Source organism: Lethenteron reissneri, chromosome 6 (genome assembly GCF_015708825.2).
Source record: "Lethenteron reissneri isolate LAM-NWPU_2019-01 chromosome 6, ASM1570882v1, whole genome shotgun sequence".
Taxonomy (NCBI): Eukaryota; Metazoa; Chordata; class Hyperoartia; order Petromyzontiformes; family Petromyzontidae; genus Lethenteron; species Lethenteron reissneri.
This window is the reverse complement of record NC_083784.1, coordinates 7,227,737-7,253,818: the sequence shown is the minus strand read 5'-3', so window position 1 is coordinate 7,253,818 and position 26,082 is coordinate 7,227,737. Positions and strand designations below refer to the sequence as shown.

Sequence of the window (26,082 nt, the reverse complement as noted above, 5' to 3'; positions counted from 1 at the left end):
ATCGGGCGAGAAAAAAAAGCGTGCAACAGCACAGCGCGTCCGATTGCAAGGCGCGACGACGACGCAACGACAACGATGCGATCGATAAATAATTTGCTGCAGGATCGCATCCAATCGATCGTTATGCCACATCACTGGGCCGGGTTCGCTACCGCCGGGGGAACGCAGCGGCACCGGCAGCCCTCGCGCGCTGGTCTCCGAGGCTGCCGAAACGGCGGCGTGTTGCATTCTGGGCTGTGGCAGGGGAGACACTTGCCTTCTGGTGCATCTGGATCTGATTGTAGAGCAGCTGGCGCACGCTCTCCTTGTAGTCGCGGATGCGGCTCTCGTGAAAGTTGTTGACCTCGGCTGCAACGGCAAGGTAGGGGGCCCCCCCTTCCAAAGTTAACGCAAAGGAAGAAATATCGGCGAGATGCGTGTGCGTGGATCCTGTGAAGATTTCCAAAAATGCGTTTGCCCGACCTTCCCCCCTCCTGCCCCTGACAGTTTTTGAATTGGAGATAATATCGGTATGTCACGCGTGATGATGTCAGTAGGTCACGCGTGATGATGTCGACTGCGGGAGCGGCGTGCACGGCGAGTGAGGTTATCTGCTTGGCTGAGAAGGCTTGCCCATTATCCTTGGTTTGTTATGGCCAAGTTTTGTACAACACTTCCATCAATAAGGCCGGGTTTCTATTGGGCAAGTCTCGATTAACAACACTCTTCTGTAGTAAATTGTTGCTTATATTAGGTCATCTTCACGATGACCTACGAACCTGGCTCAACACCGCGAGATGCGGGCAACGTCATGGCGCAGATGTGCACAGTGACAGCACCACCCCGCACCAGCCAGCCAGCAAAACTTTTTTCGCACATGGTATGAAAATCTCATTGAGGGGTAGAGGGGCGGTGGTGGTGTCCGGTGAGCGGTTAGTGCGCTGTGCTACAAACCCGCAACCCGAGTTTGATTCCCGCTCACGGCCAACATCGGTGACGAATATCTTAACCGATCCTGGACCTCCCCTAGGTAGACTCAGCCTCAAATAACTACCTGGTGCAGTGTATAAACATCGCCACTAGGGCGGCAAGGGCGGCCGGGTATGGTGCTGGCCACCCACCCCAAAGTGTGCCGTTCCGGGCCTTCATAGGTGCTCGCTAACAGCACTTGCCCCAACAGTCTGATAAGGCTATACGGGGATCTTTGTCTTTGGTGTCTGGTGGAGGGGGGCGGAGGAGGCGATGGGGCGCGTGCTCGTCCTCACCCTGCAGGCCGAGCGACATGACGTGCACTCTCTGCACAACTCCGTCCTTCTCTCCGGCGGCCATCTTGTTAATCTGGATCAGCCGGTCGCACTCCTTGATCTTGTCGAGTCCCGCCTGCCGGACGGCCGAGGCGGCAACCACGCCACGGCGGGGACAAAGCACACGGCATTGGCGTTGGCATTGCCTTGCGGATATTTGGCCCGGCGGCGGTGACCTGCAAGACTAAAAACTAGAACTAAACTAATTTTATTTTACCAGGTAAGGCCCACTCAGCTATGTAGCTCTTTTTTCAGAACGAAGTGGCTTATCATTACGTGGAAATGTATAGCAGCCAAATACTCAAAAACGCATGTCTCTAAATGCGAAGGGAAAAACCGGAGGACCCGTCAAAAAAAATCCACGCGACCAAATAAGAGCATGCAGGGTCGGGATCGAAAACCAACGACCTCCTGTCTACCTGGCGAGGTAATTCACATCCAGCCACTCCAGCACCACCAGTCGTGGCCACACAGCCTGGCGGAAGGCCGCTGTAGAGGCGGCGTTTCACGAGGCCGCCGTGTGGTACCAGCAGACGTGTGGACGCTCATTGCTCTTTTAGATCAAATCAGGGTTAGCTGCTCAATGTTGATGAGAAGTAAACATTTTTTTATGATGAAGGTAATGGTACACGCGTCTGCGAGGAAGTTAAGTAAGTTTGTGTGCAGGTGGAGTGTTCTTCCTTTGTATACACGGACTTGTATTTAAGAGCTTGTCTCTTGGAATTTTGCCTCACTTGATACAGTAAATTTAGCTGTGACGGTCCCACCTGATGACGGAGACTTGTGTTGCCTCCGAAACGTCGTGATTTATAATTTTATTTCTATTGTTACTTCTATTATTTTTATTTATTATTATTTATTTTTACCTACGTGACTTTACCGAAAAAACCTAAGAGTACAAATCCTTGCAGTCACGAAAGCTTCAAATCTAGAATCTCTCTGCAAACTCCAATTTCCTTCCATATATAAATAGAATCAACGTGGAAATGGCCAAACATCCCAAGCGAGGGAGTCTTGAGAGTCAGCAAGGTCGTCAAAGGTCGACAAAGAAATAATAATTTTAACTTGTACCGCGCTGCGTGGTAGTCACTCACTCTCGGTGAGCCAGTGCCAAATACACCTCCCCCCAAGTTCTGCGGTCCCCTATATATTAAGATGTTGTCAGCCATCTTCTTGGTTCTTTCGGTAAAGTCACGTAGAAGGGAAGTAATAAAATAATAAAAATAAAACATAATAAGCAGCCGTCCTCAGGTTTTCACCTGAGGACGGCTGCTTGCGTTGTGGCCGAAACGTCGTGAGAATTGTTTTATTTTTAAATCCTTTATATTAAGTTCGCTTGCTTGCTTGCGTGCTTGCTTGCTTATGACCATGCAAATCTTTCGGTCGTTTTTTAACCCACTTCCCGTGATCCAATCGAGCTGACATTTTCCACACAGACTCGTTGTGCCAGACAATTAATGAAAAAAAATTCCCAAAATTTTATACTTTTTAGGCAAAAAAAAAATATTTTACATATATTCATTCATCACTTTGGCTGAACGTCACAGTATAAGAGCCCAGAGCGTAACCCCTCCACAGGCCGTGGCGGAGTAGCGCAGTTGGTAGCGCCCTCGCTTCCCATGCCAAAGGTCGCGGGATCGATCCCCGCGTCCTCCACAGGCATATATATTTTTTAAATCCTTTATATTAAGTTCGCTGCCACGCATATAAAGGATTTATAGTGAAAAACTTTGTTTTTACGGGTTATACTTATTATTATTTTATTACTTCCCTTCTACGTGACTTTACCGAAAGAACCAAGAAGATGAATCCCTGCAGTCACGAAAGCTTTAAATCTAAATGTTGTCAGCCAATTAATGAGTGTTTAAATATGGGAGGAAACTGGACCACCTGCAGAAAACCCATGCATGCGAGGGGGTAACACTCTATCCCATCTTCTTGTTTCTTTCGGTAAAGTCACGTAGAAGGGAAGTAATAAAATAATAAAAATAAAACATAATAAAACAATTCTCACGACGTTTCGGCTACAACGCAAGCAGCCGTCTTCAGGTGAAGAATGAGACACTACCAAACTAGGAGCTTATATATAAGCTGCATTGGGGGTTGAAGAGCGCCTTAACAAAAAGAATGTGCATGTGAAGAGGGATTTAGCATATTCATGGAAAATGCGTAGGCGTTGGGCGGGGGGGTGTCAAAGTCATATTATGCCCATGCATTATGCAGGATCAGCAGCAACCAAGGGGGGTGCAGGGATTAGCAGTAACAAAGGAAAGGAATGTTAATGATATGTAGCTGCAGTTACTCAACAACCACGTAGAAAACTAAAGTATAAACTACATAAAAAAAAAAACTAAAGTATAAACTGCATCGCACCATCAGTATACTTACTATACTCTATAATAAGCTGAGTTACTAACAGCAAGTAATACATTACAATTTTACCTCGTAAAAATTCTATAATATGCTTCCATCTAAACCTTATTCTCTTACATCACACGAGCATATACCGTACTATATACTGCCATAGATAAACCCAACATTAAATTATATACTGTATTGCTGTAAACCAACCTATATCTTATACATTTAATATCACACTATGTATTATTCTACACACCCTAATGTGTATCGAAATGGTTTATTACGTCCTTCCAATGATTGCTGAGCCAGAATCCATCTTCTCGGTTAAAATTGTCTCTGTGTTTGTATATGTGGATCGCCTCATGAACGAATCTCTCATGATGAGGCGATCCACATATACAAACACAGAGACAATTTTAACCGAGAAGATGGATTCTGGCTCAGCAATCATTGGAAGGACGTAATAAACCATTTCGATACACATTAGGGTGTGTAGAATAATACATAGTGTGATATTAAATGTATAAGATATAGGTTGGTTTACAGCAATACAGTATATAATTTAATGTTGGGTTTATCTATGGCAGTATATAGTACGGTATATGCTCGTGTGATGTAAGAGAATAAGGTTTAGATGGAAGCATATTATAGAATTTTTACGAGGTAAAATTGTAATGTATTACTTGCTGTTAGTAACTCAGCTTATTATAGAGTATAGTAAGTATACTGATGGTGCGATGCAGTTTATACTTTAGTTTTTTTTTTATGTAGTTTATACTTTAGTTTTCTACGTGGTTGTTGAGTAACTGCAGCTACATATCATTAACATTCCTTTCCTTTGTTACTGCTAATCCCTGCACCCCCCTTGGTTGCTGCTGATCCTGCATAATGCATGGGCATAATATGACTTTGACACCCCCCCGCCCAACGCCTACGCATTTTCCATGAATATGCTAAATCCCTCTTCACATGCACATTCTTTTTGTTAAGGCGCTCTTCAACCCCCAATGCAGCTTATATATAAGCTCCTAGTTTGGTAGTGTCTCATTCTTCACCTGAAGACGGCTGCTTGCGTTGTAGCCGAAACGTCGTGAGAATTGTTTTATTATGTTTTATTTTTATTATTTTATTACTTCCCTTCTACGTGACTTTACCGAAAGAAACAAGAAGATGAATCCCTGCAGTCACGAAAGCTTTAAATCGAAACTCTATCCCATGTAGATTGAACAGAAGCTTTTAGTTCACACTTGCTGTACCGCTTTCTCCTGGCAAGCCAGGGAATGGCACCTCAACTCCCATAGGAAGGTAATTCCGCAACATCTGTCTGTGATCTACCAACCCCCACCTCCACGGTGCTGGAACACAGGCGTGCATAGCCACCACCGCCCAGCTAAAATGATCATTCCTGTGGGAGAAAAGCACCTTTTGAATGGAGAGAATTTCAGGAAAGCCAGAGAGGAGACTCTTGTATTCACAGCTTGAGTCCAGGAAGAGACGGAGATCCATCTTGGACTGGAGAAACACACCACAAGTGCGCTTGCTATTATATCAGGACATCATCACTCACTTCTCCTAAAGACATCAACTCCACTTGAAATGTGGATGCTCAATTTACGATCGCGACTCAAACCATATCCGCGTGAAGAATCATCATCAGCTGGATGAAGGGCTCACCAAGCCGTCGCTGTCTCTCGCAATATTTTATACAACTCTTGACAATGGAATTGTAACCATAATGCTAACCCAAACAACAACCTAATGGCCCACAATAGCCTCAGCAATAGCATTTACACCAACAATAAAACAATAACCATAACCACAATGCAAGCAATGTCGTTTTTCTGACGATAATCATAGCACTAACCTGAAAATGACAACACCGACACCCAAAACTAGCCCTTATGTTCGTATCACCTATAACTCTAATGCCATCACTTACACGAGCACCGACACAGAGCTACATTCCAATCTAACAATCATTCCCATTATTGTGAAGAATATACGTAACAAGCAGACATGCGTCTCCTTCATATATCTGTCTCTCCACGTAAAACTAATTACGGTATTTTTTTTTACACAACCCATTATTCACACAGCCTTTTGGGAGTGCACAAATTCTGCAGCGTTGATTCAAGACAAGCAAAGCTCTGGACCGTTCTAGAGTTTTGCTTGCACAGGGCTGACTCAATGTCGCTGTAATTATGCACTCCAAGAAGGCCGTGGGGTGGAGGAGTTTGCTGATTTTTATTTTATTTTCCAAGTAGACGTATTATCTGCTTATCTACTTTGTTGCATTCTAACAAGCCATCGAACAAAGACGGCCACCACTTCGCATGGCGCTTTCAGATGCGCTTCTGCGGCCCTCTGGAAAGCTCTTCCTTCTGATATTAGGAAGCTACTGGAGCTATGCGCTTTAAAATCTAGATTGAAAACTAATTTCCTTAGAACTGCTCTTTGTGTATAGTTTTGTGTCCTTACCCCGCACCTGATTAGCAGTTGGCGATGTACGGTGCCAAAGAAGTTCACGAAAGCTTTAAATCGAAAAAATACAGTAAACCATCGATTATCTAGCGGCTTTGGGATGAAGGGGGTGCCGGATTTTCAAAAACGCCGGATAATCGCATCACGATTTAAAATAGATTATTTTTGCACATTCTTGCGTAACATTATGATTTTAGGTGTTGTAGATGTTTTAATTTTGTTTACCATATGCAATTGGCATAAATAAACATACAAATAGACAAAAAATATCTTACTGTAAAAAGTTACTGTATTTACTGTGCCGTACTTAGCAGTCCAATCTCAAAAAGACTTTGCATGGGGTGATGTACTACGCTCTTGTTTCAACAACATGTGTTTGACAATCGCTGGACTGGTATAGCCTTCAGACCGGTGCTCCGGCGAACGCTGAATTACATGCACTTTTCGCCGCATCGCGCTGAATATTTTGTGTTATTTCTGTAGTTTTTCGTCATGAAAAATGTATATACCTGCAGTATTTTCATCGTTTAAGTTGGTAAGTGTAGTGTATAATGTACCGTATATATTTGACACTAAAATCAAGCGAAGCTATTTTTTTTGTCAAGTACACGGTGCCGGATAACGTTGGAAGCAGCTGGATAATCGCGTGCCGGATAACCGATGGTCAACTGTGCATGTGTACATAGTGCGTTGACATTAACGCTATCGCTAAGCCACTGATTAGCAGCAGCGATAACTTTAAGCCACAATCTCACCTGGCTGGCCACGAGGTCCCCAATCTCGGTGTAGGTCTTCCCGGCAAAAGAGAGCGCGTTGGTGAGCGACCCCTCAGCTTGAGAACAGTTTGAGTCAATATTAGGGTGCGGAGATCACAGCAGACACACATTGCAATTGATTCACATAACCTTCTAATAATTATTATTGGTATTATTATATATTATTATTATTGCATCTGATGGTTCGACAGGAATGTCACCATTGCATCTGCTACCGGTCTCCTAGTGATCGAGAGCTTAGTTCGAGAGAGACGGCCGTCACTTTGTGGACACGTCGCCCCGTCTTGATGCGTAAACTCCTGCAGCAAATTGCCCAACTTCAGTTGGCGGTCGACGTTCGAAGTGAATGGCGCCACCCTCCCCGTGGTCACCCCCGACCCCCCCACTCGTGATCCGTGGATCGAACAAATCACTCGAGACGCCGGATATGGCAGCCAAGAGCAGTTTATGCGAACGCTGTCGCAAGAGGTCACACGCTTGGCGCAACGGTCCTACGCAGACTATGCGCGACGAATTACTATTATACAAAATATAAAAAATTATTACTATTACATATTTGTCCAGCTAAGCCACACCGAGTCCAAGGAATATTTTACAAGAGGGTCCTTCTACATTCGGTTTTCTTTTACGTGAAGACATCTTCAGCCAGTGTTTATACAAATTGGAGGAAACCAGAGCAACCCGGAGAAAACCTACGCGGGCGAGGGGGCAATCCCCTCGTGTCCCTGTACAGATCGAAACAGATGGAGATTATTCGACTTGCCGTACTGCCTTCTCCTGGAGAACCAGAGTACGGAAATGAGTTCCACATGTGCGTGATCCACCAACCATCGCAGCCTCCACAGTGCTGGATCACAGCCATGCATAGCCCCCCACAAAATATTAACACGTTCCCGGATAGTGGGCGATTGATAAGCCTGACACTCTAGTCAAAATCCACTGGGTTTGTGGGACTGAAGTTTGCCACGCGCCGTGAAACGTCAACTAGCGTGCAGTAACTGCAAATAAACTCTTAATTATTACGGTTCCATCTCCCGGCGCGGCAGTTCATACAATAGTTCACCTTTTTTTAAATCGCCACCTCGCCTCCAATGCCTCTGTCCACCCAGCAGCATCAATGGGGAACAACACAATCGATCGGCAGGTCGCGTATGATGGGCTACAGTGCAACTACTCTCACCCCTTGCAAGACGTACTTGCCAGCCTGGAAGAGTAGGCCAAATACCTTCTACCAGGGCCTCTCTGTAACGCCCTCTGGTGGAGGCCCTTCCGTCAGCACTTTGCTCGAGCGAACAATTGCAGGGCTGCACCTCTACCTTTGAAGTTTTTGACAGTGTTTGTGAACGCACATTAGTTGGTCCCGAGTAGTACGGTGCTTACCGTGATGGTTGCTCATGCTGAAAGACTGTGAAACGTCCTTCAAGGCTTTCCCCAGACCTCGATAATCCTTGGGAAGTTCTGGAAGATGACACGTCAAAGCATAAGTAGAATACTAAGAACTCTCCATCCGCACGGAGAGTCCGGTGATCCCTAAACCGGCTGCGGCGACTCGCATCGCAAGAGTGGGTCGCACTCATTACACAAAGTACTTGCTACAAATGAACCACAATACCTTGTTGATCTCGTCAAGGAGCATAAGCCATCACGTGAACTCCGGTCATACTCGCAACGGATTCTAGCTAGCCACCAAACGTAGACGATCACCTCATCGCGTGTTTTCAAATGTACTTCTGCGGCCGTCTGGAACGCTTTTCCTTCCCATATTAAGAAGCCACTGGAGCTATGCACTTTTGAATATAGATAAAAAACAAAAAATTTTTAGAACTTATTTTTCTGTTTAGTTTGCTGTCCTCCCCCTGCACCTTCGCTTAGCAAGGTTGGGTACGTGCAGTGCGAAAGAAGTTCAAAATAAATACATTTCAAGGGGTGTCTTCAAACACCCACAGACCATTACCCCCTGCATGCTGTGAAGGCTTTATAGCGCATCTATCTTGTGCTAACACAAACCTCACGGAGCCTGGAGCGGATAAATGTAGTACAAATCAAGTTAATATATCAAAATCGAAGTGATTTCCTGCTCAAATGAACACTGGGGATGGTGCTCATATCCAGCTTACAGCCCACCAATACAATAATGGACATTCCACATTCCTCTGGCGTGGGCGAGTCTAATCCATAGGGTTAACCATTGTTAACCTCATCACCAAGTGGTTTCTATTTATCGACCCAAGAGGAATGATGGGATGAGTCAACTCCTGCCAACCAGGAATTGAACTAGCAACCTTCCAATTCCGAGCCGCTTGCTCCAAGGCCGTAGCCATGGAGTCAACATTGGGTGGAACCAAATCTTCCAGGGGGTCTGGGGGTCCCCCCCCCAGAAAAATTTTTAATTTGAAAACGAATTTCCTGCCTAAGATCTAAAAAAATTCACTAACACATGGGATGGACTTTTTAATGATTTTTTTACAATAATGTCTTATAGTGTATTGTATTACATTGTTCTGTTTTTACTTTTTTACCTCTTCTTGTTTCATTGTATGTAATGGCAGAGATTAGGGATTAATAAAGTACAAGCATAACTACAATCATATAAACAGGAATCTATTTTATAGCAATATATTGAGGGGGACATTTTGAGCATATTTGAATATTGGGGGGGATGTGTCCCCCCCAATAAAATATATATTATAATTACGGCCTTGGCTTGCTCTACCACTGAACTACCTGGCCACATATAATACATATACTCTTACATGTGAACTTGAGTGCATTTAATTGGTGATCAAGTCAAGAGAAAGGAAATGACCACAGTTGAGAATTAAATTTCACCACTGGAAAATTCAGAACCCGACTCTCAGTGGCGCTGGCTCAAGAGCTTAGACACGGGCGATCAGCATTAGTGCCAACATGAGCCAGCTACCCAGACACATCAACAATGATTACATTGCTGCTCTAAGAGGGATTTTGGTCATCGGGAAGCCACCGCACCCCTACGCCTATTGTCCCCATCTACCACTAGCTCCTGTCCCTACCTCCTACTGCCATGCAAGCACACTCCCACTCCCCTTCCACAACCCACACCATTACCCAAACAAGTCCAAAAACCCCTGTCTGGGGAGAAGAGGTGGGGTCTAAACAGATAGAGGCAGGGCCTAGAGAATAAGAGGCGGGTCCTAAAAAGGAAAGGAGCCCAAAGAGGAATAGGTGGAGCCTAATCAGGAAGGGGTGGGGATTAAAGAGTAAGGGGGCAGGGCTTAGAGAGGTTAAACTTCTCTGTTGATTTAAGGTGCTAGAAGCATAGAATTAAATATGCGCAGCAGGCGGCGTAGCTTTGATGCTGCAGATGCAGCCACAAGTCACATTATACCAAGACTGCCCGGTATCGCAGCCTGCGGGAACACACGTGCCCACACCCTGCGCACAACGGCCCAGTCACGGCGTCTGGAGCACCTGTGGTGCATCGGCGATAGTGCACGTTTCCAATGGCGAGCAGCTGCTTCACGCTGTCGTCCGCTGAACGGAAAAACTTCCCGAAATTATCTACCCTTTTCTCCCTGCAAAACACACAAAGCACACGGCACGGCGGTCATTTTGTCTCTGCCAGCACACGTATGCCAAACAACACGCGGGCAAGCCGAAAACCTATCGGAGAGCTGTAGAGCACAACCGCGAAAATCTTAGGCAGTAGAGTGCTGTTGTGTTTTATTTTCGTAAACCGAGCAATGAAATAACTTTGTTGTTCTTGAAAGGACTTTGTTGTTCTTGATAAAAAAAATGCTATTTCATTCAAGTTCATTTATTAGGTATAGCCCTGTGAGCCATTCGGCTATTGAATCGGGTGCAGCTGCAAAAAAATAAATAAAATGTTGAGATGTGTGCGGTGATAATGCACACGAGGAGATTATCGACTGTGCCGGTGAATTATAAAACCAAAAAGATACCTGGGAGTTTTTTTTAATTTCCAAAAAGAAAATCAATTAATTGGCAGAAGGATTAATATTCAAAAAGGAATTCATTTTTTAATGCCAGCGCTTCCCATGCCATGTTGGTCATTGGAGTTGCTTAACCATACTTCTATACGCTGGTCAATGCAGATTGGTGAAGGTGGAGACCTGGACCAATTTAATGTCACTAGCTGTCTGTTAGCCGTGGTCCGGAATTTAATTCAGATCATTGTTTTCATAGTACGGTGCATTGGCCATTGCACAACCGCTCCACTTCCTTGCAAAGATTAACGTTTCCCAAATCCCAAGATCATGTTTTACCGACGAGGCTCCCGTGAGGTTCAGGCTGCCAGACCGGTTGCCCCGTTTGAACGGGGGGGGGGGGGGGGGGGGGGGCTCACGGAAAACCTTCCTTGAGAGATTCCACCAGCCCGTGGACTTAATTGTCTCCCTGTAGTGATCACAGTGTTCCCGCAGGGTCTGACTCACATCTCATCTGCGTGGAATTCCACGGCGTTGAACATTTCAAGTTTAGAGAATATCGCTCCTCCGACTGCGTCATCCTTCTCCGCACGTCTCTTGCCTTCCTTCCACTCCTGGTGGTGAACACATGTAAAGAGAAACCACTTCGTCACCGACATCATCATCATCATCAACATTATCGTCTTTGTCGTCGTGGTGCATTCTGTAGGTTTACAAGCATACGTCTCAAGGAGCTGGTTTATGTAAAGTTGATATTTCAATTTCAACAACCACCTATCAATTTATTAGATGGAATTAACTCACCCAAAGCCAGATCCACACCTGCACAACCAGATCGCTGAGCAAATCAATGCTTGGAAATTTAATCTTCCTCAACTTGTGAGCAACTCGTTACACAACTGCTCACAACCAGTTGCAGAGGCGTTCACACATAAGCAATTCAGTTGCATGCAACTAAGTTGTACAACTGACGACTCAGATGTCAATCTGGCTTAAGGGGCTTGACTCTAACTCAGTGTGCCGAGATGTCAAAGGCTCGCTGGCACAGAGTCATTGGACAGGCCCCAAGACTCATGGGCTAAATGACTGTGATGGATGGCAAACGCACCTCCAACAGCCTTGGGGGTGGGTGTCTATCGAAGACAGGCATAGTATGTACTGAGCAGCGCCTTGCCATGAGGGTGCTGCTGGAGAATAGCTTTCTATAGCAACGTCTGATAATTGAAAGGAGACGGAAGTTCGTTATTTGGAATGCGTTGCCCGCCGCCTCGACGCGCAAAACCCTGGCAATGCCGCGCACTTGAGTCGGCGGCCGATGGTCGAAGCGGATTACGAGACCACGCAGGAACGGCGCCGCTCCCGTGGCCGCCCCCCCCGCCCCCCAACAACACTCAGATCGAACAAATCACTCACGAAACCGGAACGACGGCGAGAGCAGCCTTTGCCAATGATGCCATAAGAGGTCATGCGGTCAGTGAAACAGTCCTTTGATAACAAGTTCGACGCCGCCGACGCAGTTTTCGGAGGCGCAAGGAAGGCAGCAGCCACACGGTGAGCTGGCACCAACAATTGCCCAAGCTTTGTGAAGGTGTTATCGGTCACTTATCGAGTGTGTACATGTGGGATAAAACCAGAGTGCCCGTAGAAAGACCAGGCGCGCGAGGGGGCAACACTCTGTCCCGTACAGACGAAACAGGTAGAGTTCACATTTTAATGAATGCATACTTTGGAGTGTGGCTGATAAAAAAGTTAAATGAGTAACGATAATGATAACATGACAATAATTCAACCCAACGGACGACGCAATTGTGGTGGCTCTGGTGTCGTGCGGCACCCCTAGCCCCGGGCGACCTTCTCGGTGGCGGCGTGCAGGAAATGCTGGAAGACGGAGCTTGAGGACAGGATGGGGTGAAGGCAGATGCGCGACATCCACGCCTGCAGCCGCTCCATCCTCAATGCCACAAAGTCGTCCTCAAAGCGCCCTGCGTGTCGGGATGTGGCGGCAGATTAGGTGGAGATTGGGGGGGCACGGGGGGGGGGCACAGGGGGGAGGGGGCAGGGTCGACGTGGCTCCGGCTCGTCGTGCCGAGTGAAACCTTGCGGGGGCGGTGTGCGGAACCTCGGAGGGGTCACCCATCCCGAGCTGACGCTCCCATTGCTTTAGTCTGACCTTGTCAGTCATTTGATGTTTTATTGTACGATTTCTTTTCTCATTCTTTTCATAATCGTTTCACAGATGATGATGATGATCATGACATGCCGAGAACAAGAGGCATGCTGAGAGCACTCACCTGCCACCTGCTTGTCGGGGAGTGACGGGATGAGAACCATAGCCGAGAACTTGCTTATCAGCCGCTCCAGCAGCCAATCAAAATGTTTGTAGCGTCGGGACACGGGTTTTAGGCTGTCCTGCAGGGTCAGGCACGGGGTCAGAGTCAGTGCAGTTAGGCAGCACCTCCTGAAGACCGAGGTTACAGCTCTAGGGCTCAGTGATTAGCATGGTTGGCTACGTACTGTGCGAAATAAGTTCAACATACATGCATACATAATGTCCGTGTCAAGATACCGAGGTAATATGTTTTACATTTTTGCGCTAGAGGCAGGTCCACACCTCGTTCGGCCTGGGTTTGTCCACTGTGGCTGGGTGTCTCTAAGGCGCAGGTTAAGAAGCCATCAGCTCCTAAAGTAATGGGTTTAAAACCCAGTGATGGATGTATCTAAGAAGGGTGGTCTGTCTATGTCAAATCATTCAGCTGGCACCTTGACGCCTGAGTTCAAGGCCATGGGTTGACCTAATAGTGGACTTTAGTTTTCATATCTAGCATGACTCTCGTCTCGGCACAGCTGAACTAATATCTACTTTTCACTATTCAAACGAGCCACGCCAGGGCCGTGTCGAGCCAGCCTGGCACGGCTCACGAGATGCAAGGCTGTTTTTCCACTGCAGAAGTGAGCCGTGCCGCTGACGTCACACACAATATACGAGATACTATTTTTTATGTAAGCAGGTAAGGCCCACTGAGCTATATAGCTCTTTTCCAAACGCAACCTGGCCAGAAATGATAACCCAATGAAGTGGCTTATCACGTGGACATTTATAGCAGTAGCCAAATACTCTGAACGCATTAAACGTGAAGGGAAAACCCACAGGACCTGGATAAAAATCCACGCGACCACGAAAAGAACACGCAAACTCCAAATATACAGGCATCAGGGTTGGGATCGAAGCCATGACCTCCTGTAAACCAGGCGAGGTAACTGACATCTCGCCACTGCGCAACCCAAACGTGTAATTATCCCCGCTTCTGGCCCCGCTTGGCCCCCCGAGTCAGACTCAGATGTCTTGTGAGGCCAGCGCATCATAGTTTGGTTCCAAATCGGAATGGCAAATAGCCGGTGGGAATCCACCAATATTGTGAGGGTGGCACGTTGGCTCAGCTCGGATGTGCCAGTGGAAAAAGAGGGATCGGTGTCTTAAAAAGAGTGTGTCGCTGTCAAGTAGCACTCCAGTGCTTACGTTGGGGGTTATTTGGTACTCAATGAAGCTCTTCATGCCGTGCAGTTTGGTGGATTTCTTTGGTGAAGAGATGACGCAGACGAGATTATCGGAGGATGTCTCCCACACAGGGCCCGACTCACCCATCTGTGCACGCACACACATATGCACACGCAATCACATACACAGGCAGATCAACAATGGCAACAACTGCAGTCCTTTGCCAAGTGGTGGCGATGTCATGATGGTATTTATGCCAGGATAGGTGCACTTTGACGCCACTTGAAGTGTCAAAGGCTGGCCGGTAGGAGGTCACGGGACAGGCCGAGGTGTTTTGGGTTAACTGAATAAGATGGCTGGAAAATGTGCCACTCGCACTCCCCTCTGCGCCACCACACCGCTTGAGCCGCCCGGCGCTCCACTCGTGCTTGTGATCATCACTCCTCCGCCTCCCGTTGTTGCTGGAAGACGGCTGCCTTCAACTGCCCAGTAGTATCCTTCATGAGCTTACTCCATCCAGGCCGATATTGACACGGCTGCTACCGGTTGTCGGCAAACCAGACACATGCCGCACCCATTTATCCCCCGTTGTCCGGCCAATCAGATGCTCTTTTGGGCCAGCATGGGTGGAGTTAGACCCACAATTAAGCGGTCATGGAAACACAGGGTAATTAACCCACGTTTCTGTTGCAGAAGAAGCGTACTTTATTAGCCATCAAACACAGATGGTTACTAAATGCTTTTGCGGTCGTCTGGAACGCTCTTCCTTCCAATATTAGGATGCCACTGGAGCGATGGACTTTAAATTGTAGATTGAAAACTAATTTCTCTATAACTGCTTTTTCTGTTTCGTTTGTTGTCCTTCCCCCGCAGCTCTGTTTAGCACAGCTGGCTACGTACGGTGCAAAAGAAGTTGAACATACATACACACACTTACTCTTTAGATTGCACTCTCATGCTCACATGTCCTTTGGATTTCCCTCTCATGCTCACATGCCCTACAGTCCCATCTCTCACAATCGCTGGCCCCACCCTCTTGCCCGATGCAGCAACCCTCCCCCCCCCCACCCTCGGGTCTACATAATGCCTCGTCCACAGCAGTCTGATTCTCTCACCGAAGACGGTCGCTTGTTTTTGCGATCGAAACGTCGTGAAATATTATTTTTTCTACCTACGTGACTTTACCGAAAGAACCAAAGAGTATGGATTCCTGCAGTCACGAAAGCTTCAAATCAAGATACATACACTTGGTCTGAGTAAATGCGAGTGAGTGAGTGAGTGAATGAAAGTGTAACTTACAACCAAGGGGATCCTGTCAGTCCTGGTCACTGTGCACTTGCCCAGGAGGTAGTTGTCCAAATTCAGCTTCCCCATTGGCAGCGCCAGCCTAATGGGAGCAATGGGGAAGAAAGCATGGACCTCAGAGTTGCCTGGCAATAGAGCTGCTCTATGCAGTTATATTCAGTTGCTGTACACCTTGCCTATTAATCTATAAAAGGAAATTGGGCAAGTTGAATTAACATGAGATAAGAGGTGTTCATATTGTCCATGACCTCTTGCATCACACCATCACTATGATTGTGCTTATCGACCCAAGAAAGCCTCACCGAGTCTCTCTTTCAGCTGGGTCCTGTCGAGTTTTCACAGTCGCGGGAGATGAACGCTCTGTGCAATAATTGCAATCGAGTAATTTATTTGTTAATTTTTTTTTTGGCAAACTTGGACAACGCTGGCACCCAATAGCCTGCTCTTACGAATGATGTCACGGGATCATGATACGAATTGACGACGTGACGTGAATTCAGGACTTTAGAAGTGGGTGGGGTTGGATTGGTACCCTGACTCGGCTATTACGAACCCATTCAGGGGGGACACTACGTCTACAGGTTAGTGAGCACACGACCTCAGAGGGGCCGGCTCATTGCTACGCCCCCAGGAACAGCACGATACAGTGGAAGGGAGTTTGCGGGGGGGGGGGGGGGTAGAGTGAGAAGTCCCGATTCCCGTGGGCGACTTGCACCTGTTGAGGCCCAGGAGGGTGGAGGCGGCGTTGGCGCGACCCTGCCTGGGGCTGCCCTGGGGAGCCCCGCGTTGCGAGCCGGCCTTCGCTCCCTCCCCATCGCTGTCCTCCCAGCTGTCGGAATCTGCTGCAGGTGCGATCGGGCGAGAGGCTGTGTAATGATTGACAACAACAACCACAACAGCAGCAACAACAAGCATTGCAGTTTTAAAACGTATCGACATGTGGTTATTTTCGTGCACGAGTACGAGTTAGATGAGCAGTGAAACGAAAGTAAAATCTTTTAAAGCAGTTACTTTTTTTTAAGTTGTGTTTAAAAAAAAAATCACTGTTTGAGGTTACTCAGAACTGCGAACAAATTACTTCAGTGTGAACTGCTAAAGTTACTTGCACAATTTAGCAATAAATCACGTATTTATAACAAACGTTTAAACATCACATGTGAGAGTTGCTTATGTAAACTGTAAGCAAAATGTTCTAATCGGATTCATGGAACCAATTAATCGGTAATGTAATCCATCACGTAAACAATCGGCTACGTAATACCTGCTGAAAACACTTCGTAAATCAATTCTGCTAGAAAAGGAGGGTCCTTGCCTGAAACATCTCTATTTTAGAAATATATTTTTTGGTTACCCTTTGGGGCAGAAGTATTGACGAAAATGTTGGCGCTTTAATGAACGTGCAGAGTAAAACACCATTCAATCAAAACATCACAACCTTGACTCTGTGCTGCGAAGGACAGGCATGAATAGCTTGCCACTGTGATGAGATGCTAACTACCTCGCCTGGTATGGAGGAAATCGTGGGTTCGATCCTGACCCTGACTACTGCATATGTGGAAGATTGTATGTTCTCCCCCCGTGGTTGCGTGGATTTTTCTCCAGGTCCTCCGGCTTTTTCCTCCACATTTAGAAACATGCATTTAGAATATTTTGCCGCGATAAATGTCCACATAATTATAATAAGCCAAATTTTTCGATTTAAAGCTTTCGTGACTGCAGGGATTCATCTTCTTGGTTCTTTCGGTAAAGTCACGTAGAAGGGAAGTAATAAAATAATAAAAAATAAAACATAATAAAATACAATTCTCATGACGTTTCGGCCACAACGCAAGCAGCCGTCCTCAGGTGAAGACCAGGTCTGTCGGGGAGACAGCGTCTATAATAAGCCACTTCATTGGGCTATCATTTGTGGCCAGGTCGTTTCTGAAAAAGAGCTATATAGCTCAGTGAGCCTCACTTGGTAAAATAAAAAGTTTACTTCATGATGAACACTCCGAGTTAAGGCTACGTGCGCACGGTCATGGTGATGGCAATTGTTTTACGTCACAGGCAATAATAATACTGCATTTCAGTTTAATCTGAAGTTCGACCTTGTTGCTGATTGGGCCACGTTCCTGGGTCGTAGGTCGCCTGCTCTGTCCAGGTCGGTGCATCGTCCGGTGGAGGTAGGCTCTCTTCGTTGAACACCTGCAGCACACACAACGCACACCGCCACCCTCGTGACCTCAGCGCTGCTGCAATTGGAGCCACTCACCTGCAAAGTTAAACACAGCACCTGGTGATGCTGCTGCTTTCGCTGCGTTGACAGTAGTGCATGAGCACAACTAACACGATCTCAATACATTCGTCCAATAACCACACTGCGGTTAGCATGGTTGGCTAAGTATTGTGCGAAAGTCCAACATACATATGTAGTGGTGGTATTGACGTGCGCCGGGAGTGATGGATCACGGGGCGCGGGGTTGGGCACGCGGTGTGGGCGTGGCAGGGACGCGCGCGCCGGTGGTGAGGCGCGCTCACACAAGCTGGGAAAAGAGGATCGTAGCGAGTGCGCAGTGATTGGTCAGATAAGTGAGTACTCTCAGCGACGTCCGCAGGAGGGGTATAAAGGGGGACGCGCGAGAGCACTCGTGGTCAGTGTTAACCAGTTGAAGACCGAAGACGGGGTGGAGGAGGTAGGGGCCCTGTGTGGCTCGGAGCCGAGACTGGGGGGACCGTAGTCCGACGCCCGTGTGGGTCGGGACGGTGGTACCCAGAGCCGAGACGGGCACCCCGGCTGGGTGTGTCCCGGAAGGCTACAGGGCGTAAGAGCCCGTGTCAGTACAGCTGAGTGGGTGTTGGTCACCCGTGTAGCTGAGTGGGTGTTAGTCACCCGTGTAGCTGAGTGGGTGTTGGTCACCCGTGTAGCTGAGTGGGTGTTAGTCACCCGTGTAGCTGAGTGGGTGTTGGTCACCCGTGTAGCTGAGTGGGTGTTGGTCACCCGTGTAGCTAAGTGGGTGTTGGTCACCCGTGTAACGAAGTTGTAGTCGAGTGGGTGTCCGTCACCCGTGTAGCTAAGTGGGTGTTGGTCACCCGTGTAACGAAGTAGGGTGTTAGTCATCCGTGTAACTACAAGTTGGTGAAAATAAAGAGTGTGCTACCCGTGAAGTCGTCTCCTGCCGAGTTACTACTTTACAACTGGCGTCAGAAGTAAACCTGTCTTCAAGGAGAATGGACACAAGGAAGACTTCTCGTTCCCACGTGCAAGACCGGGGAGACGACGACGTACCGGTGACACCACCCTCGGGAGGAGAAGACGAGGAGTTGCCGCCGATGCAGCACTTCGCGGAAATGGCCGATGCTCCGCCCGCCTCCGACACCAGCCTGCAGGACGCACACTCCCGCCTGGCGGAGTTGCTGCTCGCCGCCGCTGCGATCTTGGCGGAGATCTCCGTTCCAGCGGCCGGTGGAACGCCTGCGGGGTTGGAAGAGGCGGCGCGGCTGGAGGGTTCCCGCCATAAGGCGTTTCGCGCCAAAAGTTTGGGAGTTGGCGCCATTTTTGAGGGTCCGCCTCCGGTTGGCGGGAAACGCGGACACCACGTGGCCAGAGGTCTCCACACAGCGCAGCCCGCGTCATCGGCGAGCGCCGGAGCTCTCCATTTTGCGCCTGCAGAGGGAGCCGACATTTTCTACAACCACAGCAGCGCGCGGGAAAATCGTTCCAACGACGACGACGACGATCGAGTTCTCCAGCAACGATTGCCCGCGCTGTCGGTGTTCAAGGCGGACGGGGGCGACTGGGGAGCCTTCCAGCGACGGTTCATCGCGCATCAAGAAATGTCGGGGTGGTCCGACACCACGGCCCTGCGCGCGCTGCCAGCGATGCTCGACGACGACGCGCTTGCGGCCTTCACGTCTGCCCCGAGGTCGTCCCGCTCAACGCTCCAGGCCGCGCTGCACCTGTTGGCCAAGGTGTTCGGGCCGCCCTCGACCTGTCGCCACCAGTTCTACGATCGGCGGAAGGTGGTTGGAGAAACAACGCTCGCCTATCGCACGGCGCTGCTCGCCCTGGCGGATTCAGCTTTTCCCCGCATGGACAAGGAGGGGAAGGACGCCATGGTGACGGAGCAGCTGCTGGCGCTGGCTCACGGATTGGGAGTTCCCATTAATACGGCGGACGAGATGGACATCTGCTCCCTGGGGATTGCCACGAGTATCCACGCTTACGAGGTCCTACAGCGGAAGCCGACGGTCGTCTGCGCATCGGTGGAGAACGGGGCACCGGCCGCCACGATCAGCGGACCCCAGCCTGCTGTGCCTCGGGAGGAGGCCTTCGCTGGTTCGAGGCCGGGGGAGTGGAGACCGGGAGGTCGTTCGCCCACACGCTCCTCCCGCAAGCTGGAGCAACCGAAACCTACGACGTCCCTCGTCGTCTGCTACAACTGCGGCCTTCGGGGCCACGTCGCGGCCGGGTGCCGGGCCCCGCGTCAACGCACCGCGGGACCACGTCCGGACGACGACCAGGGACTCAAGACATCCCAACTGAACCCGGCAAGTCGCGGCACCTCACACGCTCGGTCCACACGCACGGCACGTTCGGATCGCCGCTTAGCGGTGGGGGGACCGTGTATGGGCGCCGGGGGTTCGGTTCGGCGAGAGGGGTCCGCGTACGGCCCGAAGGCAGTCGAGTGGTCCGAATTGGCCCACAGGATTGTGGCTGCGTCGGCCGGGTCGTCCGTGGTAACGGGGTACATTGACGGGGTTGAGGTCCGGGTGCTCGTGGACACGGGTGCGTCGGCCACTATTATTTCGGACCTTATTTATAATATTCTTCCCGTACAATGTCGACCACTTCTGCCGGTGGACGTACCATTTTACGCGGCAAACGGGGGATCTTTGGGAATCATCGGCCAGATTCGGGCGAATATTTGTATTGGCGACATTAAATTGGCGGGTCCTATTTTTGTATCATCATCGTTGGCCGTTCCTTGTTTACTAGGCACGGACTTTCTGTCTAAAATGCCCATAAAAATTCTCATAGACCAGGCCTGCATTGAGCTTCCGTCGGGTCGGCGGGTTGAGTTTTTGAAGAGTCCAAATAAGATACGCACGGCTTGTGCGACGGTGCAGGCGCTGGCAACCCGGACTGTACGGGTGCCCCCGGGATCGCAAATGTTGGTACCCCTTCGGTTGAGAAAACAACTGGGGGCGGATGCGGGGGCGCAGGGAGTTCTATTGGGGCCGTCTAACAGGGCTAAAGGGGACCTCGGCTTAGCGGTGGCCCAGACCATGGTGAGGGGGGACAGTGAGCCGTTCGTTGTGGTCCTGAATACGGGGTCGCGGCCGGCCGTGATTACGCAGGGAACGGTGCTCGCTCACGCCGCGCCGCTACCCGTCGAGGAACAGCTCGTTGCTCACGCCGATTCACATGTCGATACGCATCCCCAAAGTGAGGAGGGGACGGAGTGGTTGGACGCGTTGTGTGCCGGGTCCAGTACCTTGTCCAGTGTGCAGTTGGGTGCATTGAGGGGCTTGCTGCTCGAGTTCGCTGACGTGTTTAGCAGGCACAAGTACGACATTGGCTGCACAGACCTGTTGCGCCACCACATAGAGACTGGGGACGCGGCCCCTATTCGACAGAATCCCTTCCGGCTCAGTCCAGCCGAGAAGGAGCATGTGCAGTCGGCAGTAAATGACATGTTGGCGGCCGACATCATTGCGCCCTCTTCCAGTCCGTGGGGTGCTCCTATCGTCTTGGTTAAAAAACAGGATGGATCCCTGCGGTTCTGTGTTGATTTCCGCCGCCTAAACAAAATATCAATGGCCGATGCGTATCCGCTCCCCAGGATGGATGAGTCGCTGGATGCCTTGGCAGGAGCACAGTTTTTTTCGACGCTCGATTTGCTTTCGGGATTTTGGCAATTGCCCCTCGATGACGAATCAAAACCTAAAACCGCTTTCCGGACACCGGGAGGCCTATTTGAGTTCAACCGATTGCCCATGGGTTTACATTCCGCTCCTGCCACGTTCCAGAGGCTCATGGAATTGGTTTTGGCAGGCCTTCAATGGGACACCTGTTTGATTTACCTCGATGACATCATCGTTTTCAGCCGAACTTTTGAGGAGCACCTCCAGCGACTGAGGGCAGTGTTTCTCAGGATGCGTTCCGCGAAGCTTAAATTTAAACCGGCTAAATGTTTTCTGCTTCGGGAATCGGTCAGGTATTTGGGCCATATCGTTAGCCGTTCGGGGATCTCGACGGACCCTGCTAAGACGCAATGCGTCGGCTCATGGCCAACACCGACCTCTGTTACTGAAGTCCGCAGCTTCATAGGATTTGCCTCCTATTACCGTCGTTTTGTCAAACAGTTTGCCACCATAGCCAGGCCCCTGCACGCCTTGACGGCTAAAGGGGTGCGGTTTCACTGGGGGCCGGAGGAGGAGGCCGTGTTCTGCTCCCTTCGTGACGCCTTGGTGCAGGCTCCCCCCTTGTGTTACCCCGATTTCACGCAACCGTTTGTGCTCGACACGGATGCCAGTAACACGGGTATCGGGGGAGTGCTCTCACAGGTGGTCGGGGGGGTCGAACGGGTGGTCGCCTACGGTAGCAGGGTTCTGTCCCCCGCGGAACAACGCTACTGCGTGACACGGCGTGAATTGCTGGCGATTGTGTTTTTTATACAGCAATTCAGGCCGTATATGTATGGCCGTCACTTTACGGTTCGCACGGACCATGCGGCTCTCCAATACGCTATGCGGGTGGCGCAGCCATCGGGCCAATTGTCCCGATGGTTGGAGGTCCTTCAGGACTACCAATTCACGACGATTTACCGCAAGGGGTTGCGCCACTCGAACGCGGATGCATTGTCACGGTTGCCGACGCGTACGGAATGCGCATGTCAGTTGGGATCGGCGCGGTGTAAACCTTCTGTCGATGTCCCCGCGGAAGTAGTGCTAGCCGCCACGGATACTACGGGGGTCGACGCCCCCACGGGGAGGGACTCGCTGTTAGCATTGCCTCTCATCGAGTGGGGCCGTCTGCAAATGGCCGACAGCTCCCTACTCGCGCTACGTCGGAAGGTTAACGTTCCCGAGGGCGGGGAAACGCGGGTCGGTTCCTGGGTGTGCAGACAGGGCCTCTTGATGAAGTGGGACTCCATGTCCCGGCGTCACATGCTTGTGGTGCCAGTTGCTGTACGGGGTAAGGTCGTCCTGGCTGCCCATGAACGACTCATGCATCTGGGGTTTCATAAAACGCTCGCCCTCATTCAGCGAGACTACTATTGGCCTGGGATGGGCAGTGACGTGGCGAACATTCTTAAGGGGTGTGTAGGGTGCGCTAAAAGAAAACCGCCACAAATAGCGGCTAATCCACCGCTTCAATCCATTCAAGTTTCGCGCACAAACGAATTGGTCGCGCTAGACATCTTGGGGCCCTTTCCCACTACACCTCGGGGAAATAAGTTCCTGCTGGTTGGCGTAGAGTACTTCACCCGCTGGCCCATGGCGTGGCCACTCGCCAACCAGTCGGCTGCGGCGGTGGCGGACGCCTTTGTCCAAGGTTACGTTTTGGACAAAGGCGCCCCCGAACGCTTGCTGACGGATCAAGGGAAAAACTTTTCGAGTGTTTTGTTGCGCGAGGTGTGCGACCTGTTGGGTACAAAGAAAGTACGTACCTCCCCGTACCACCCGCAGACTGACGGTATGGTTGAACGTCTGAACAGGACGATTACGTCTATGCTGTGCCAACAGGTATGCGACGACCAGGTGGATTGGGACTTACAGGTACCGGGGGTACTAGCGGCCTATCGGATGGCACCCCATGCGGCGACGGGGTTTTCTCCATTTTTTCTGATGTATGGGCGGGAGGCTGATCCGGCCATGGACGTCCAACTGGGGATTTCACAGCCACGTGCGAAATCAAAATTGGCAGACCACATTAAGTTTAACATCGCCAAATTGGCTGAGGCGCGGGAGGCTGCGAGGTTGAATTCACGCTCTCGGCAGATCGCGAACGAGCGATTGCGTGAACGGAAGGTGCATACGCACAATTGGGAACCGGGCGATAAGGCCTGGCTGCATTGTCCACACGCACCGTTGGCTACGTCCCCCAAACTGTTGAGACCATGGAGGGGACCGGTGGAAATTGTGCGGGTTGCACGACCCCAGAGTATACAGATTAAATGGGGAAAACGCCGTTGGTACGTGCACTCCTCCCGACTGAAACCCTACGCGGCACCACGTGACCCCGGGTTGTGCCGTGACGACCGAGCGTGTGATGTGACCGTCGACTCGGGGAGGGATGTGTCGCAGGCTGATCCTCACGTGTCTCCACCTGACCCACCCCCAGGTGTCTCGGACCTGACGGCTGTTGACCGTCGGGAACCGGAACCCCGCGGCTCGCACGGAGCCCCGATGCCTGGCCCATGCCTTCCTGAACTGCCGGCGCCGCCGGATGGCCAACTGCGTCCTGTGCCGTACGACGGTCCGGCAAGGCGGACTCGGTCAAGGACGCAACACTTTTCATGAAAAAAAAAAAAAAAAAAAATTTCTTTTTTTGTTAAAGCCCGACTTCGTTGCCGGCTTCCCCCTCTGCCGGGGTAATGTCCCGTTCAAGGGACGCTCGGACATCGGGACGCTGCATGAGTCGGAGAGAAAAGAAGAGAAAATGATTAAAGAAATTTTTTTTTATTGTTACTCTTTCCGCATACACAGTATCGTTGCCATTCGCCGGATTGTGCATGTTGTTCTTGTTGCGGGTGTGGCGGTTGCTGGGTTTTGCGGATTGCGGTGTTCATGTTGTGTTGTTAGGGTTTGTGTTATGTTACGGGGCACACGTGGGGGGTGAAGGGGTGTTGTATGTTTTATTAGCAGCCGGGTCGGCTGCGAGCTATGTGGTAGGGGGTGATGTAGTGGTGGTATTGACGTGCGCCGGGAGTGATGGATCACGGGGCGCGGGGTTGGGCACGCGGTGTGGGCGTGGCAGGGACGCGCGCGCCGGTGGTGAGGCGCGCTCACACAAGCTGGGAAAAGAGGATCGTAGCGAGTGCGCAGTGATTGGTCAGATAAGTGAGTACTCTCAGCGACGTCCGCAGGAGGGGTATAAAGGGGGACGCGCGAGAGCACTCGTGGTCAGTGTTAACCAGTTGAAGACCGAAGACGGGGTGGAGGAGGTAGGGGCCCTGTGTGGCTCGGAGCCGAGACTGGGGGGACCGTAGTCCGACGCCCGTGTGGGTCGGGACGGTGGTACCCAGAGCCGAGACGGGCACCCCGGCTGGGTGTGTCCCGGAAGGCTACAGGGCGTAAGAGCCCGTGTCAGTACAGCTGAGTGGGTGTTGGTCACCCGTGTAGCTGAGTGGGTGTTAGTCACCCGTGTAGCTGAGTGGGTGTTGGTCACCCGTGTAGCTGAGTGGGTGTTAGTCACCCGTGTAGCTGAGTGGGTGTTGGTCACCCGTGTAGCTGAGTGGGTGTTGGTCACCCGTGTAGCTAAGTGGGTGTTGGTCACCCGTGTAACGAAGTTGTAGTCGAGTGGGTGTCCGTCACCCGTGTAGCTAAGTGGGTGTTGGTCACCCGTGTAACGAAGTAGGGTGTTAGTCATCCGTGTAACTACAAGTTGGTGAAAATAAAGAGTGTGCTACCCGTGAAGTCGTCTCCTGCCGAGTTACTACTTTACACATACATACGAAAGAAAGAAATATGTATCATAGGCAATGGCTCGGGAAATGGCCTTTCTTCATAGCATATGGTGATTGCATCTCTCTGGCCACTATATTTATGCTATGAAGAAGGGCCATCAGCTGAAAATTTGCCTATTGTATATTTTCAATCTGATGTTGAAGTCTAGAGAATCAGAGGGGCACATCTATGTCATGAATGGCTCCATGAAAAAAAGGCAGCGCCATTGACAAATGTGTTCAGTTGTTCTAATCTGCAACGGATGAGCCTGCAGACTGCAATCTGGAAGTGGGGTTGGCGGATCATGGATGGACACGTCCTCCCTCGCCATTTCCAAAGCAAGCCATCTGATAATGGTGTGTGAGACGTACTACTGCAGAGGTTTTTGTGGCTGCGCTGCATAGATGCCCGATGCTTTGTCGGGCTGCACCGTGCGATGTTCGGTGTGATGTCCAACGTTTCACTCAAAGAACCGATGAATCGGTCTTAACATAGCCTTAACAGACTGTAGGAGGAAGTGCTGTTAGCGAGCACCTATGAAGGCCGGAACGGCACGAGGGGGTGGGTGGCCAGCACCACACCCGGACGCCTTTGTCTCCCCAGTGGAAATGTTTACACACCACACCAGGTACTCATTTGAGGCGGAGTCGACCTAGGGGAGGCCCAGGACCGGGTCAGATAATAGTCACTGGTGTTGGTCGTGAGCTGGAATCGAACTCGGGCGCTAAACTGCTACACTACCGCTCCTCGCGCGCAAAGACATCCACGCTCACACACAAAGGCAAAAATACAGTACTTTC

The 26,082-nt window shown here is 50.2% G+C and overlaps 1 protein-coding gene across 2 annotated transcripts in view; it reads right to left on the bottom strand.

Annotated features, from left to right (window-relative positions):
- The window catches only part of LOC133354397 (sorting nexin-9-like), a 57,993-nt gene that overhangs the window by 6,217 nt on the left and 25,694 nt on the right, over positions 1-26,082 (bottom strand). The window contains exons 4-16 of one of the 2 annotated variants that reach the window (XM_061571213.1): positions 17,719-17,815; positions 16,344-16,467; positions 15,623-15,710; positions 14,345-14,470; positions 13,119-13,236; positions 12,679-12,809; positions 11,335-11,441; positions 10,352-10,455; positions 8,282-8,359; positions 6,881-6,957; positions 5,067-5,156; positions 1,245-1,359; positions 257-348 (exon numbers count right to left, since the gene is read on the bottom strand). In XM_061571213.1, the coding sequence (XP_061427197.1) occupies positions 257-348; positions 1,245-1,359; positions 5,067-5,156; positions 6,881-6,957; positions 8,282-8,359; positions 10,352-10,455; positions 11,335-11,441; positions 12,679-12,809; positions 13,119-13,236; positions 14,345-14,470; positions 15,623-15,710; positions 16,344-16,467; positions 17,719-17,815 (1,347 nt within the window). Of the gene's footprint in view, positions 1-256; positions 349-1,244; positions 1,360-5,066; positions 5,157-6,880; positions 6,958-8,281; positions 8,360-10,351; positions 10,456-11,334; positions 11,442-12,678; positions 12,810-13,118; positions 13,237-14,344; positions 14,471-15,622; positions 15,711-16,343; positions 16,471-17,718; positions 17,816-26,082 lie in introns of both variants that reach the window. The other variant, XM_061571208.1, reaches the window with a different exon arrangement.